This window comes from Euprymna scolopes, chromosome 28 (genome assembly GCF_053919585.1).
Source record: "Euprymna scolopes isolate OS-2025 chromosome 28, ASM5391958v1, whole genome shotgun sequence".
In the NCBI taxonomy this organism is placed as follows: domain Eukaryota; kingdom Metazoa; phylum Mollusca; class Cephalopoda; order Sepiida; family Sepiolidae; genus Euprymna; species Euprymna scolopes.
The window spans coordinates 53,499,653-53,517,728 of NC_136509.1; the positions used below are offsets into that span (position 1 = coordinate 53,499,653).

Consider the following 18,076-nt stretch of genomic DNA (forward strand, 5'->3'; position numbering starts at 1 on the left):
TGTAAAAAAAATGGCTGCATAAGCGTGTGCATGCACTTTGTAAACACTTTTTTAAAAAAATCAAAAATCATATTTCTATTATTTTTTTAAAAATTTTAATAGTCTATTTTGGAAGTATATTCCATAAAGAAATTAAACAACCCACTTTAAAAAAAGAAATTACGAGTTTTGTATATTTTATTCGCAGTTTTGTGTTAAGGGTGTCAAAAATTCCCAAAAAATTCTGACACATCTAATGAACCACGTAACAAAATATAAAATTCCAGCTCTTTTCCTTAATTTCTGCGATTGTTAAAATGTAGTCAACAATATCAGTTTTCATATTTCAGATTTATAAATCAAATTAAATAAAAAATATTTTAAAAAAGTGAGACTTTGCCGTGTGTAAATAAAGCGTAAAACTTTTTTATTTAAAAAATATTCAAAAACTTTAATAATTCGTAATATCGTGATTTGACGGTGTAAAATACTGATGTGACCCTTCTAGAGTTTGTCAAACTTTCTTTCGAGTTTGCTGGGCAAGACTGTCAATTATACGCGAATACTTTGAATATCTTACATTTTAGATAAACTTGATTGTTTATACTAAATTGCATTTTTTGTTTTGGGATACAATTCTAATTTACCATTAACCGTAATTTTATATCACTGATCAATCGCTGGCAGCCATTCCTTTTTTTTTTTTAACTAAAAATAAAATGTTATTTCACTCTAAATTGGGCAAAATAAACTAATAGTTTCGACAGTATAATGGAGCCAACCAACTGTCTGACAATACTGTAGATAAAAAGTTAAAACTGCAAGATGAACCCATTACCACCATGCAACTGGATGGGTGTGGTGTGTAAAACTGGAGCACTATACATTCTTGACTCTATGTTAACTTTCTCCAAAACGACGTTTGGGAAATGGTTACTTGTCTTGTCTTTGGTAGCATTTATTTGGATGCTTATTCGCTTATTTTACCATGCTATTTTTTTAAAGTAATATTTTCAAGTTTTACAATATTTTTTTCTTCTTCTTTTTGGTAATTGTAACCTGGTAGACCAGCACACAACCTACTTTAAAAACTTGGCCAACGTGTTAATGGCGCATTATTCATCACTATTATTTTCCAGAAATCATGAGTTGCTAATTTCTGTGACTGCATTTTCTGGACATCTCGCTATATTTATTTTTAGCTACAATGGTTTCTTGATACCATAAATCTTTTTAGCTACAATGGTTTCTTGATACCATAAATTTTTTTAGCTACAATGGTTTCTTGATGCCATAAATTTTTTTAGCTACAATGGTTTCTTGATGCCATAAATTTTTTTAGCTACAATGGTTTCTTGATGCCATAATTTCTTTTTAGCTACAATGGTTTCTTGATGCCATAATTTTTTTTAGCTACAATGGTTTCTTGATGCCATAAATTTTTTTAGCTACAATGGTTTCTTGATACCATAAATTTTTTTAGCTACAATGGTTTCTTGATACCATAAATTTTTTTAGCTACAATGGTTTCTTGATGCCATAAATTTTTTTTAGCTACAATGGTTTCTTGATACCATAAATTTTTTTAGCTACAATGGTTTCTTGATGCCATAAATTTTTTTAGCTACAATGGTTTCTTGATGCCATAAATTTTTTTAGCTACAATGGTGTCTTGATGCCATAAATTTTTTTAGCTACAATGGTTTCTTGATGCCATAAATTTTTTTAGCTACAATGGTTTCTTGATGCCATAAATTTTTTTAGCTACAATGGTTTCTTGATACCATAAATTTTTTTTAGCTACAATGGTTTCTTGATACCATAAATTTTTTTAGCTACAATGGTTTCTTGGTGCCATAAATTTTTTTAGCTACAATGGTTTCTTGATGCCATAAATTTTTTTTAGCTACAATGGTTTCTTGATGCCATAAATTTTTTTAGCTACAATGGTTTCTTGATGCCATAATTTTTTTTAGCTACAATGGTTTCTTGATGCCATAAATTTTTTTAGCTACAATGGTTTCTTGATGCCATAAATTTTTTTAGCTACAATGGTTTCTTGATGCCATAAACTTTTTTAGCTACAATGGTTTCTTGATGCCATAAATTTTTTTTAGCTACAATGGTTTCTTGATACCATAATTTTTTTTAGCTATAATGGTTTCTTGATGCCATAAATTTTTTTAGCTATAATGGTTTCTTGATACCATAAATTTTTATCTATTTGAAGTTGACTTATGGTGATTCAATCAATGGAATGTTTACTGTCTATGTACAATAACAGCTGTACAAATCGAGGTGAACCACTGGGGAGAGTGAGTTCTTACTATAGAATTTTATGCATAGGGATCTGCCTTTATACCTGCTTTGAGCTTATCTGTAAACTCGTTTGCACACTGTTTAGCATGGGGCATCTCTGTGGTCTCTGGATTCCCAATCAGCCTGTTGATAGTAATGGGGGTGAAAGCTTTAGAATGATATCAAGCATTATTGCAAGGTAATCAGCATTTCCAAGTGGATTACGGGCATCCGTTGCTTAAGTTTCGTTGAGAATAGGTTAGGAAATGAAGCGTGCTAATCCTCACAATCTGTAAGGCAGGTTGAGAAAGTGACTGTTTGTGGAAGGAAATATGCAATAGAGAAACTAGGCATGTTGCTACCAATTGCATCTGTGTAGCCTGAAAAAGCATGCCAATCTCTGTTATGGACATAAAAAATACCCAAATACATGGATTTCGGCACTCGGATCTAAAGAGTGTATCAGCAACATAGTTGAACAGGGTACAGTAGTTGGTTGAAGGAAAACAGAAGAGGAAATATAAGTATCTAACGCTGTGTCTTGAAGTTAGTCTAAAGTACATATAGGCGTGATCATTTGATTCTAGACTGTTTTCTAGTCAAAGGGAATGCGTTACAAATAAACTCTAAGCTTGTCAATCTTTACAGCAAAGTATGGGCTATCTTGGCATGTCAAAACGATTATTGACCCTATGCTGTATTAAATAAATTGTTTAATGATTAACTTATACAATCGTTACAAATTCAGTAACCTCCCTTGTTTTCGTTTTTTCATCAAAATAATATCCCTATTCTGAACAATTTTCTGATTAAAATATGATTTCTTATTTGTTCTTGTGTTTCTGCAATAATTGTAGAACTTTCATCAAAATAAAAAGGAGATGAAAGGAGATACGGACAAGAAAAAAAACTTCTTGGCGATGATGGAAATTTGAAAACTTTAAAGATATCACACAATCAAGTATTATTGATTGTAAGTATTTTTCTTTTCGTTTGCTTAAACTGAAAAATGTAAAAAAAAAATGATTGGGCAAAGTTTGTATAAATAATTAGATTTTCAGGTTTTTAGTGCTTTAACACAATCTGATATGCATGCAATATAATTAACAACCGAGAAAACAAGAACAAACAAAACGTATAACAAATAACTTTAACCAAATGCAAGAAAATCAAATTTTTTTTACCAACTTGTGTAGTTTTAACATTCTAAAATGTTTTGTGTTTTTTATTTCCATATAATATAAGATTTCATTTATATATGTCTTTTGGAGATTATAAAAATTCAATATTTCATTCTTTTAAAAATTACCTCCCGTCCCCCAACTTGAGGTTAGTGGTAGGGTAATTTTTTTTTTTTTTTTTTTTTTTTTTTAGTGTTACTGGCATTTTAAATTGTCTCATAACTCTTCTGTAATTCTCATTTTTCCTGCATCACAACTAAAAATATTGTCACATTGTATCCAAATTTCAAGATGTTACAACAGAAATAAAGAAATAGAAAGCAAGGAAGGTTTTTAAAAAAATTTTTTTTTATAGCATGCAATTTATTAATTTATTTTTATAATATATATATATTCAATTTATTGTATGTAAAATGCTAACATTCTCTTTAGCACAATCTGCTTATGCATATTATGATGCAATTCTCTATCTATATAAAAGCCAAGTACGTCCAAGGATGGAATACTGCTGCCATATCTGGGCAGGAGCTGCTAAAAACAGCCTATCCTGCCTTGACAGAGTACAAAATAGACTTTGTGGCTTAGTGGGGGATGCCCTTTTCTCTACCCTGCAACCTCTCTCCCACAGAAGAGACGTTTTTTTTTTTTTTTTTTTTTTTTTACAAGGGTGTCACCACTTATCAAGGCCCAGAGGCCACTCAAGGATAAGGGTTAATAGGTATACATTAGTCATTGTGATTTTAGCATAGTAAACAGTGGGAATTTTGAAACTTGGATTACTTAGGGGGACGATTCAATTAGAACTTGTTCACTTTGGACTTTTTTTTTTTTTTTTCATAGGTATCAACTCATTATCAAGGTCAAAGAGGCAACTCAAGGATAAGGGTTAAAGAGTGTACAGTAGAAATTGGACAATATAATAATCATTAGTAATGAAAATTTGTTAAATTTGATAACTTATATGGAACGGCTCATCAAGAACTTATTTACGTTAGACTTGAAGACAACCATATTGTAGTCAGCAGGAAAACGGAAGACAATTCCACAGGCGTGCAGTAATCTTTACTTGATCCAACAGTTAAAATTAATTTAATTAAAGTGAGATAGAGTTATCTCCCTTGGATCAAATCTAACGCTATATTAACTTTTCTTATATTTATTTTTTTTAACAGTCATACTATAAACATTCCCAAGCCATAGTCATGCATATTCACATTAGTAATTTTAATATAGTTCTAATGTCTTTCACTTAAGATTATTACAAATTACATCGATTTATATTATAAATTAATTCACTAATCCGTACAATATAAAATAGTAGTATTAAAAATTAATTCAATCGATAGTCATACGTTATACTTCATTTCTACTAATGTTAAATTGTAAATTAATTGGTTACATACATTTACCTTAATTTTAATTTATTTATTTATATATTTATTTATATTATTTATTATCAATATTGCGAGCCTATCCTTGTTTTATCGTTATTTCCATGGCAGGTGCTCGTCTGAACTCCAATCTCTGGTCCCCCCTCGCCAATCTTTCACGAAAAACACCCATCTAGCTGAATCCACTGTGAAAAATTTCCTCCACTCTTTACCTGTGCCTAAATCAAAACGTGGATTCCATGAACAAAGCTTCTTTCTTAGAACTGCACGCCTGTGGAACTCTGTTCCGTCTGCCTGCTTCCCACCTGACTACAACTTGGATGTCTTCAAGTCCAACGTTAACAAATTCCTAATGAACCACCCCCTTAAGTAAATACTTCATCAAATCTCCACACTAACGTACTGTACTTGCAATAACCCTTATCCCTGAGTGGCTTCCGGGCCTTGATAAGTGGTGACCACCGTGTAAAAAATAAAAAAAAAAATGTGTGAAATTGTTCTTGATATGTTCTTGAATTCACATATTTCAAAATAAAAACAGAAAAAACGTTTACAATTTAAATTTAAGCTTCAATCTTGCAATGATCTAAACAATTGTAGTTACATTCCAAACATGACCCCTACCACCACCCATGAGCTACACCACATTACTATCATTTCTATCTATTTTGTTTTTCTAATCACTCAGGGTAAGCTCATTGCAATGTCATGTTTGTACTATTTACTAAAATATGGGAACATGGATAAGAAAGAGGGGAACCTTATTCAATCTTTTAAATTAAGTTGCTACAAAAGAATATTAAAAATTAATTGGTTGGACTGAAAGAATCCTCAGTAAGGAAATGCTTGTTTATATGGGTTTGAAAATGATACTGCTTAACCAGGTAATAAAGCAATGCATCTGCTATCTGCATCATGTCATCCGTGACGAATCTACTGATGAGAAGAATTGCAGGTGGTAAAGGGAAAATGAATACCTGGCTAGCGAACATCAAGAAAGCTGTTAACGTCTATGTGATGGAACTGTGTGAAATTTGCTGCAAAAGAGTAATATTTGAAGAAAGAGTATGCAAACTGGTTATCTCAGATGTGACTTTAATTAAGTGATCATCAATTTTTTTTTACAATTAAAAGTCATTTTATCTTTAAAATTTTATATTTTTTCAGCATCAACAATCTTAAATTGCAGAATGGTTGATACTTTATTTTCTTCCCAATTTTGTTTCTATTTTTAGAGCTAAGCTGTTTCCCAAAACTGTTCAGAATGCCTCCCATTGACAGCCACCTCCCTATGCCTTCTGGACCACCCCAAGGTGGGGGTGGTACCATTGCTCTAAATACCCTCATTGATTATATCATCCAAAGAACCTATGCAGAAATGTCATTACTCTCTGAATTGTGAGTCTCATCTTTTTTTTCCCTTATATATTACATGATTTCTTTTTTCAGTAAGAATGTATATTAATTTGCATTGACATCATATCTTGGAGTTTGCTGTACAAAAGTTTGGTACTAATGCCATTTGTCATCTATATATTGATAAAAAAAATTCATCTGTTTTGTGTGTCCGGATAAAACTCTTGAACAAGAATATTTAAGCTTAAAATCATTTTAATTCAGCATCTGTAAAATTATTATGAACAGAAATTAAAAAATTATATAAATAGCATAAAAAATATTATTATATACGATACCATAAATCATTATACAATACCATATCCTGTCAAACAAATATGAAGTCCTCAAAGTTTTAGTATTATATATATGTGCAAAATAACTGTCCTAGAAAAGTGATCACTAATTAAACAGATGTATGTATGTGTCTTTTGTTACAAAAGCTTACAATCACGAAGATGTGAGGGGTTTACTTTATATGATATCATTTTTTTTTTTTTTTTTTTTTGGGTCCCCAAACAAAGAAGGCATTAGACCAATAATTCACTTCTGTCTGTTTGCACTTTTCTCAATAATCAGTCCTTGAATTTTTAAAAAATTTTGCGCAAACATTAGTCATAGTAAAAGTAAATTTTACTAGAATGGATTTTCTGGAATAACTCTGCCCCCCCCCCTCCCCAGGGGGCATCATAGGGGTAAAATTGCCCCAAATTATTCATCCGTTCATTTGTTTGCAATTTTCTCAATAACCACATCTTGGATTTTTCAAAGATTTTGCACATGGTGAAAGTAAATTTTTCACTTGTTGAGAGCGACCCCACATGCTCGGCTTCTTAAATTTTTTTTTTTTAAGGGTTTTGAATATTATTTTCAATTGTCATCAGTTTCTAAATTGAATGATTTAAGAATGGTTGTTGACTTAACCTTAAGTCATAAACAAACCAAACCATATTTAAATATTTAAAAATTTTAATGAGTTTTTTTTTTTTAATATTGATTAAATTGAAAAAATATTTAAAGATAATTTATCAATAATGCTGATGATTGATCCCACAAGTGATTAGTATTTCTTAAATTCTCTTCACTATTATAATAAAAGCAGTTGACAAAATGTGGAAAAGACAACTATATATAAGGGAATTAAAGTAGCAAGTATTTATATAGCATAAATTCCATTCTCTGAATGATTATGCTGAGGCAAAATAACCAACAATCACACAATTCTTCAAACAAACTACACCAATCTTTTTAAAAGATTTAATAAAATGTTATTTTATTACAAAAATACAATTTTCATAATATCAAGTATTTGTAACTTTCAAGTGCTGAATGCTGTGTAAAGTTTTTGAAATTTTATTTTATTTTTTTAGGTGCCTCTTATCAAAGTTAAAAACCACTAAAGGATAAGGGTAAATAAGATGGATAGATTGTCAGTTGAACAATAAAGAATATTATGAGAAGATTGAAAATGAATCAAACTATTAAAATTTGATTTCATATAAAGGTGGTTTATGGCAAGTATTTATTGACATTGAAGATTGCACTGTTGTAGTTTGCAGGGAATCGATCCCATCATAATATGTTCCACAAATGGGAAGTTCACATATTAATGGAAATTCCATTTGATAAATTCATTGCATTTGTAACAATACCTGTTTTTGCTGAGGAATTGACTCTTTTAAAAAAAAATTTTTTTTTAATCAATCTTCACCCCAAACAAGGCAGGTACCACTTTGAAGTAGGGGGCTACTATTCGGGGACAATTTGCTGGGGGTGTTATGAAGGGAGATGAGTAGAAAGATGTTTGTTCACATTACACTTGAACTTCTGCATATCAGTACAGTTGGGACAGCAGTATCCTGGGAGGGAGTTCCAAAGACTTGCAGTTCTGGGGAAGAAACTATTGGAGTAAAAGGCTTTCTTACACCTAGGGATCTCTACTGTAAAGGGATGGGACTTAGTTGCTTGTCATGTTTGTCGGGTGTAGGAGGTACAAGTGCTTGCAGTTCATCAGAGCAGCCACCATTAAAGTATTTGTAGAACAGGCAGAGGGATGCAACATTTCGTCGATGGGACAGGGGCTGAAGCTTAGATGACAGTTCAAGACCTATCAGGTTGGTGACTCTCTTTTGAACCCTGTCCAGGAGTGAGAGACAAGCAGCAGATGCACCAGCCTAGGTTAAGGGAGAGCAGTAGAAAAAATAAAAGTAGCTAATATTATGTTGCATATTTAATCTGCATAAAGGCCTGGTCGTCTGTTTCTAATTTTATTTCTCTAGTCAGGGGGAGGGTGTTACGAATATAGACTCCAAGTCCATGCATATGTCTGTCCGAGTCCTTACGGCAGAGTGGGAGATAACCAGGCATGTTAAAGTGGTTAGAGGGAATGGAGGAGTGAAGGTTAGTTTCACTTAATGCTAAGATATCCGGGTTGTTTACAAGGAGATATGATTCAATATCATCTGTTAGTTCTAAGCCACGGACATTCGTAAATGCAAGCCTCAAGGGAGGAGGCAGGTTGGTTTTCTTTGAGTTTGGTCCTGGTTTAAACTTATCTTTTGCTTGAGGTGTCATTTCATTTTGTTTAATTTAAAAGTTTCAGTTAGGGTGAGTGAGGGGTGCTGGACAAGTGGTTGTGCAGAATACCAGACATGCAACACAAGTAGACCATCAGCTGTCCTCACCCACAGGATTGTGGCCTCAGGAAAGCCCATCAGGGATGAGTGCAGGGTCCCTTTCCATGCGCGACATGGCATAACAAACATCCCGATATTATAAAACTGTTGATGGAGCAGCTGCTCTAAGCGCTACCAAAGAGTTAGGGCTTCTGTACTATCAGTCGGAAACAGCAGCCAACTGTCAATCCGGTACCCTCAATCCATTAGGCAAAGTCAGCCCAGTCCACTGTATCGACATATATGGTACTGAAGCACCCCCACAGTGTCCAGTTTGGTGGGATGGGATGTGGCAGGAGCGGGGGAAAAAACGGCGTTCATTGCCCTAGTCAGGAAACAAGGTCAACCATGGGGCGATTTTGACGAGTCCCTGTGATAGCACCTCTACGCCTGGCTAATAGGCAAAGAAGGAGTATGAGAGCCGCGCGATAGACAGAGCCTATCTCCTTAAGCAGTTTAGGTTTGCCAACCAGTGATTTGTTTGAGTCACCAGCTCTAGGAAGGTTGTCGTCCACAACTGGAGAGGCCTCCCTCCCCTAGGTTTGGCTTCAGAGTTTTCCTTCTCCTATGACCTGGGAAGATCTATGCGTCCATCAGCACCGAGGGGGGTTCGCCCTGCGCCTGGGTCCTAATCCAGGTATTTCTTTGACCTCGCATGGGTAGTTAATATTAATCGGTTTATTAGGTTAATATCTACTGAAAAAAAAAAAGGTTATTTAGGTTAACATCTACTGTAAGATTTTACTTCTCGAAGTGATTAAAAGGTCATTACTATGCTTTCCATTGTTATTGGGAGAGGGGATAGGTAAGAATTCATGCAGTGGAAGCACTAAATTTGCTTAGTTGAACACCTGTATAAATAATGATAGAGTAGTTACAATTTTGACTAGTACTTGCCAGAAAATCTTATTTCATTCTAAGTTTTATGAAAAATCTTTATTTTATTTTGTCTCTTAATTCATTTCTGTTTTTCTTTTCAGATTGCCTAGAAAGTCAGACATGGAAAGGTAATACAATTTCAATGTTTTATTTAGAAATTAAATTCTGTTTTTTTTTTTTATTGAAATTTTTTCATGATGAAATCATAACTTATTATACAGATAATCATGTATGATACATACAGATAATTCATGATGAAATCATAACTTATTATACAGATAATCAGTTTCTTTATACTTCGCTCTAATTAAAAAGGCAAAACACAATTGTTTTGTTGTAAATATTGTTTAATATACAATTAAAAATAGCTAATATATATATATGTGTGTGTATGTATATGCACATACTAATAGGTCTTCTGGTATTGCCCGATTGTAAAATACACTTAAATATGTATTAATTCATGCAGATTTTTTATTATTATAGAGCCAATTCTTGATTATTATATTGTACCCAATATATAGTAATGACTTTCAAAAGTTTAAATAAAATGACTTGGTTGTCATCAGCTAGAATTGAAACCAAAAAATTTAGTGCTCCAGCCTTAGTTGTTACCATGTGAGCTATCAACAAGTGGATAAGAAAACGTTAAAAATAAAGTGACTTTGTATATTTGTGCATGTGCAGAAGTAACAGGTTTAGTTGACTTACTCGTGCAAAGTTTAATTCCTTTGCAATTTTCACCCCTTAGTAGCTATTTTTACTGCGTAAAAACCAAACCAAATTTATTCCAAAGATCCAAATCGCCTATATATCAAGATTGAAGTCTTTAGATCAAAAATTGAGAGAGGAATTTGGTAGAGACCATTCAGTACACACACAGACAAGGTCACTTTTTCATCTTAAATGCTGCACAATTATACACAATGTAGATAAAATGCATAAATAGAACTAAGCATCATAGTTAAATGAAACCCATCATGCAATAAGAAACTATAAAAATGAATAATTAAAGTTCATTTTTCCATGGAATATGCGAATTAGTTAACCATTATGTAGTTGCTTGCATAGCCATGACTGAGTATATTAAGAAGTTTATTTTAATAATTTTTAAATGGAAAAAGTAGACCTTTAATATCAGTGTCAATGCAACAAAAACTCAACTTATATGTGTATAGATATAATATAGTACTCCATACTAATGAATAATTTATAAAATAGAATAAAATATTAACTATTGGAACTCGTAGAAATTCCATGGTGCTATCTAGATTAATCTCTATATTAATGATATTCCTTTTGAAATGTTTGTCATGATCAATATTATTAAAAAAAATTACCCTTTCTTCTTCCGTAAAAATAACTAGTATTGTCAGTTAATTATTTTTTAAATATATAAAATTGTTTCGTATATTATAATAATTAAAATCTTTTATAACAATAGTAATTTGAATTATTATAACAATAAATATTGTGATTTATTTTTCTTATAACAATAAATATTGTAATTTATTTTTCTTATAACAATAAATATTGTAATTTATTTTTCTTATAACAATAAATATTGTAATTTACTTGTCTTATAACAATAAATATTGTAATTTACTTGTCTTATAAAAATAAATATTGTAAGTTGTTTTTCTTATAACAATAAATGTAGTAATTTATTTTTCTTATAACAATAAATATTGTAATTTATTTTTCTTATAACAATAAATATTGCAATTTATTTTTCTTATAACAATAAATATTTCAATTTATTTTTCTTATAACAATAAATATTGCAATTTATTTTTCTTATAACAATAAATATTGCAATTTATTTTTCTTATAACAATAAATATTGCAATTTATTTTTCTTATAACAATAAATATTGCAATTTATTTTTCTTATAACAATAAATATTGCAATTTATTTTTCTTATAATAATAAATATGGTAATTTATTTTTGTTATAACAATAAATATTGTAATTCATTTTATTTTTCTTATAACAATAAATATAGTAATTTATTTTTCTTATAAGAAAAATAAATTACAATATTTATTGTTATAAAAATATAGTAATTTATTTTTCTTATAACAATAAATATTGTAATTTATTTTTCTTATAACAATAAATATTGTAATTTATTTTTCTTATAACAATAAATATTGTAATTTATTTTTCTTATAAAAATAAATATAGTAATTTATTTTTCTTATAAAAATAAATGTAATAATTTATTTTTCTTATAAAAATAAATGTAGTAATTTATTTTTTATAAAAATAAATGTAGTAATTTATTTTTCTTATAAAAATATATATAGTAATTTATTTTTCTTATAAAAAAATATATAGTAATTTATTTTTCTTATAACAATAAATGTAGTAATTTATTTTTCTTATAACAATAAATGTAGTAATTTATTTTTCTTATAACAATAAATGTAGTAATTTATTTTTCTTATAACAATAAATGTAGTAATTTATTTTTCTTATAACAATAAATGCAGTAATTTATTTTTCTTATAACAATAAATGCAGTAATTTATTTTTCTTATAACAATAAATGTAGTAATTTATTTTTCTTATAACAATAAATATAGTAATTTATTTTTCTTATAACAATAAATGTAGTAATTTATTTTTCTTATAAAAATAAATGTAGTAATTTATTTTTCTTATAAAAATATATATAGTAATTTATTTTTCTTATAACAATAAATATTCTTTCTTATTGTAAAAATAACTGTCAGCTAAATATTCTTCATCTTGAAACGAATATAACTTTTTGACATTTATCTAAAATTGTAGTTTGAGTCGATGGATTGACATAGTTTTAATTTTAACAATTTTAAAATGGATAAAATCTAAATTTTTTAGTCATATCAGATTAATCATGAATCCACATCTTGGTTGATTGGATGATCACAATTTTTTTAAATATGTGTGACAGGTGATAATGTACATATGAACATGAAACCTCATATTGTTATTAAATAATTATAAATTGATTTCATTGTTATTAGATAATGTGTTCAGTTGTTCTGTTTGCTTTATGTTTCTTACAATTTTTTAATTGATATCATTTGCTATTTAATTGTTTTTACATTTCTTCTTACTGTTTCATGATTATCTAATTTCTTCAACTACTTTTAAAAATTTGAGTTTGTAATAATTTTTATGTTTGCCCTCTGACATTTTCTTTAAATCTTATTGAGAATTATTCAATTTGATTATGTTTGAATGTTTTACTGTATGGGATTTCAACTACATTTGCATAATTGAATTGCATTTTACTCATTTTGTTAGGTTAATTTTATGATTATTGTCATTCTTTTTTATTTCATTGGATTATTCTTTGTTTCTAGGAAAATCGAAATTGTACAGTTTGCTCAGAAAACTCGTCAACTATTTGTGCGCCTTCTTGCTCTTGTAAAATGGGCAAACAGTGCCAGCAAAGTAGATAAATGTGGAGTAAGTAATTTCATCTTTTCAAACATTCTAGCTTATTTCATGATAACTTTAGATTAAAAAAAACAAATGGCTAATATGATTCTATTAACATCATCTATAATATAAATCTCACCTGCCTGTTTAAATGTATGCATGTTTACCTAAAACTTTTGACAGAAGTGATGGATTTTCATGAGATTGGTATCGTTTTGAAGCTCAACCCTTTGGACGAGAAATATCGAAAAATTAGCTAAAAATATTAATTCCTTCACCCTCAACTGGGCACTTTTCTACCAAGAAGGGTCACTTTTTTTGCCAATATTTTCGAAAGTCACCCCCTCTTTTCTATTGACTAGCCTTAATTTAAACCTTCGCCACTTCTGGTTTGGTGATGGATGCAATGGCAAAGATATCACTTTTTTTCACATTCTTTTCCTTCTTCACAATTTGGGTTCGAGCCTGTCTGTCTACCACCACTTTTTATTTTTGCTCAACACACACCGGCCACCCAGGCTAGTATTAAGCAGACATGATTTACAAATTGGATCATCAGATAAGAACAAGTTTCATGTTTATCAGTTATTTACATTTTACCATTGTATATAGATGTAGTTGTATAGAAATGTAAATCAAATTGATTTTTTTGTTTTTTCTAGGAAATATGTAATTTTCTCGAACAACAGTCCTTATTGTTTGTTGAAACTGCTGATACCATGGCTCGTATGGCGAGAGAAACTTTAGTTAATGCCAGGTAAGACACCCGTTTTATTCATAAAAAAAAAAATATAAGTGTATAAAATATTTTACGGTTTCTGCATTGATAAATCCTAGAAAAAAATGTTGATGATTGTTCAGAATACAACCTAATTAAAAGACGAACATACAGAAAAATCTTTGTATGTACTGATTCCGGAATGAAAATTTCATATTTCAAAAATCACATAAATTAATCAAATATTATTTTTACTAAAAAAATAAAATTTTATGAAGGAGCAAGAAAGATCCACTATGTTTTTAGAAATCAAAAATCAAGGGAGACAACTCAATTTGACTCTGTATACTTTTGTTTATTTTAATCAACCTTCTAATGGTTGTGAAATAATATTAATTGCTAAAAATAGTAAAATTGAATTTTTTTAGTTACAAAAAAAAAATACTACTTGATCAATTTATGATTTTAGAATATGACATTTTCGTTCTGTGACAAGTACGATACTATCCCACTGATTACTGTACACGCAATAACCCTTATCCCTGAGTGGCTTCCGGGCCTTGATAAGGGGTGACCACCATGTAAAAAAAAAAAAAAAAAAAAAAAATCTATGTATATCATAAAGATTTTTCTGCATTTTTTGTTTTGATTAGGTTGACTTCTGGATAAGAGCCAAAATTATCTCTGTATTTCACAATTAAGAATGCTGATATATTATAAGTTTTGTTTATGTGAGGTTTTAGATTTCCTCTTATCGTCTACAGGTTTTTATTATCAGATCAAAATAATTGTGATCGACTGAGCTTCTATCCTAACCCCCCCCCCCACCGCAGAACATTTGCAGCAGACACTTATCTAACTATAACAACTGTCACTTTCTCTTATTCTCTATCTGTGCTTAAAACTAAATAAAAATTCCATGAAAAAAGTTTTTCTAGAACTACTCATGTGGAACACAATACTGTGGAGCTGTTTCTCAGTTGACTATAACATTGTCATTTTTAAATCTAATGTAAACAAATTCTTGTTAAGCAATCCTCTTAATCAAATCCTATCCAAGTTACACTATTAATGATCATCACGGTCACATGACACTCATTAACTCTTATCTGTAAGCCCTTGATAAGTGGTGACCCCTTCCCCTCAGTAAAAAATAGATACAATTTTATCTACATTTTGTTTGAGAAACCAATCACACTATGACTTTTAATTGATCATTTAAGGAAAATAGAATTTCTAGTATTTGTGAAAATTTTATGTTAAATTGAAATCTATGTCTCTAAAATTCAGTAATGAGCTTGTATGTTAAATATGTGTAAAAGTATTTTCTAAAATTGATTATCCTTGACCTGAAATAACTAGAAACCTGCATACTTACATTCAACGCAGTGCTATTATTTTGCATATAAATAAATGAACAATTGCAGTTTGTTTTAAAAAAAATTCCTTTATTGACCCTTCCCTATCTTTTTGCCCTCTTTTCAGGTTGCCCAACTTTCCCCTTCCGTATGCTGTTGATGTCTTGACAACTGGCACCTATCCACGATTACCCACCTGTATTAGGGTATGTATTTTAAGAGTATGCTTAAGAACACAAACGTGATGCTACCAGATCAGGCTGTCTGAACATATTGGCTTCCTGACCTCTAATGCACCAAATATTAATGTTTTTTTTTCTTTCCCTTTGCAAAACTATCATGTTCTGCAAAGTCCAAAACAAAAAAAGAACAATTTTATACAGCATAATCACATTGATGCACCAGTGCCTGTTATATCACTGAAGTTAAGCAATGTTGAGCCTGATCAATACCAGATGGGTGACCTATTTGGGAATTCCAGTTGCTGTATATAGGACATTAACACCTCCCTGCAAGAATTGCAAAAACCTAATGTCATCTCCCCTAACAGGGATATACATGCAACTGGGGACCGCTTGTGAATTTTTTAGTCACATGGAACTTCCTCCTTCAGAGGAAGCCGGTTATACCCGCCTAGGGTTAGTACTGTTTCCGTTTGCAATTTTCTTTTACAAAGCAACCAAACACATATTTGAAGGTATAAAAACGCTTACCAAAATTACTGGATTCAGCATTAAATAGCCTGAAAAGGGTTGATATTGCAGTAAAACAAATCAACCAAACTAAAAAAAAAAAAGAGTACAAAATGCTCTATAAAAGTTTTATTATAAATTGGTTGTATGTTTTATTGAAAACCTGATGAATTATGTCCCTTGAGTTCCATCTGAATTTTGGTTTTATTTAAAAAATGTAATCTTTTTCCGCAAATAAATAAATGAAGATATGAACTGTATATCAATGTGTAAAACATATACACAAAAAGTTATGATATAATTGTATTAATATAGAGATCAGTTTAATTAAAAACGGAAGCAAAATTATTAAAGTTGGTTGAAACAAGGAATTTGTTTTACTTGTTGTTGTATGAATGCAAAATATGCATCTCTCACTTGATAAGAAATCTAATAGTGATTACCTGATGTTGTTGTTGTTGAAATTTGGAATTATCCAAAGAAATCTACATTAACAAAATTTAGACATCTTCATGTGTGTGCCTATATTTCTCACATCGACATAACTTTTATCATTACACAATAAATTATTGTTTTTTATTTACAATTAAATCATAGAAATACAAAACCATAAAATAAAATTAAAAAATATATTTAAAATATAATTTCATTATGAATCATTACCAGCATATACTTTTTTGTGAACAAGTCAACAGTTTTAATCTTTTGTTAATAGTAGAAAAAAGAGTGAATTACTTATTTTGTCACCTTTCAAAATTTTAAAGGAATTTGGAAGCATTTGAACTTTAAAATTTTTAATGAATTCTCATGTTAAATTATTGAAAGTTATGGAATAATTTTATAAATAAAGATGAAAACATTAGCACAATAACAATTTGCTTTAATAAATTAATAATGAAACCATCTTCAAACTTTCAAATCCCTATAAAAAAGAAAAAATATAAAATAACCTCTGATGAACTCTTAACTATTGTGCCCCCTTGATGTAAATATCCCTGACAAACCCAGCAAGCAGCAAAATTGCACCTTTTCATCATAGATGTTCCAAAATACAGAAAAGCTTTTTACTCTAATAGTTTCTTCCCTCGAACTGCTAGACTTTGAAATTCTCATCACCGTTTCCTGCTTCTCTCACTGTACCAACAGACAGAAATTCCTTCTGCCACCTCTTTACATAGTAGGTATGGTCCCAAATAGTTATCCCTTATGTCTCAGTAGCAATATTTCTTGTTTGGAGTGAATAAAGAGTAAAAAGAAAAAAAAATGTCTGGTAAGTGCAGATAGTATAAGCAGGTGCAACACTGATTAAAAAAAAAAAAAAAAAAAAATCACGTGCAACTGACGGTCCAGTACCAACTTTTTTATATGGACAAAATCATGAGAGGGAATGTGATATTTCAGCTGCCAACAAACTATTTTACTAGCGAACCAACAAATGGCTCTGTTAAGCATGTCATAAATATATTTGTTTACTGTGCACCTGCTGGTGATAGTCTCTCTTGATTTTGAAATATCTTATTTTGCTTTAATTCAACCTTAGTTAAAGCTTCACTGCAAATTCAAGTGACAACTATTTAATTCTTTTGTTTATGTAATCATTCCTATGTTAATTTCATTTATTCACTTACATTTAATGATTATGGCAATCTTTAATGATTTTAAACAAATGATAGTTGCATATGGTAGTAGGTTAAATATTTGTTATTGAATTATTAAAATGAAATTAGATGGTCCAGTAAAACAGTTAATCTAGCAAAACTAGAGATAGAACGGAACATGAACACGGGCCTTGATAAGTGGTGATTTCTATGTAAAAAGAAACAAAATAAAAAACAACTCTAAAACGAAAGGTGCTTGAAAATTGGTGTTTTATCCATTTATTAAAGCTTATGCTTGTTTGTATGTTGAGTTTCTTGAATGTGAATGATCTTTCGAAATATCCTCTAAAAACTGAACATTTGACTATCATTCATTTATAAACACTTCACTGTCACTTCTAGTTAAGAAAAGCCTGAAACGAGATGAACTGTTCAAAGAGATAAATCTTTTCCTTTTTTTGATTGCAATTTCTATAATG

General features: G+C 30.0%; 1 protein-coding gene across 2 annotated transcripts in view; it reads left to right on the forward strand.

The window, feature by feature from the left end:
• LOC145249627 (mediator of RNA polymerase II transcription subunit 14-like) overlaps positions 1-18,076 on the forward strand; it is a 99,178-nt gene that overhangs the window by 2,980 nt on the left and 78,122 nt on the right. Inside the window, exons 2-7 of one of the 2 annotated variants that reach the window (XM_080111369.1) lie at positions 3,135-3,250; positions 6,085-6,247; positions 9,900-9,926; positions 13,153-13,258; positions 13,894-13,988; positions 15,435-15,513. In XM_080111369.1, the coding sequence (XP_079967495.1) occupies positions 6,114-6,247; positions 9,900-9,926; positions 13,153-13,258; positions 13,894-13,988; positions 15,435-15,513 (441 nt within the window). In that variant the 5' untranslated portion in view covers positions 3,135-3,250; positions 6,085-6,113. The remainder of the gene's footprint in view (positions 1-3,134; positions 3,251-6,084; positions 6,248-9,899; positions 9,927-13,152; positions 13,259-13,893; positions 13,989-15,434; positions 15,514-18,076) is intronic. The other variant, XM_080111370.1, reaches the window with a different exon arrangement.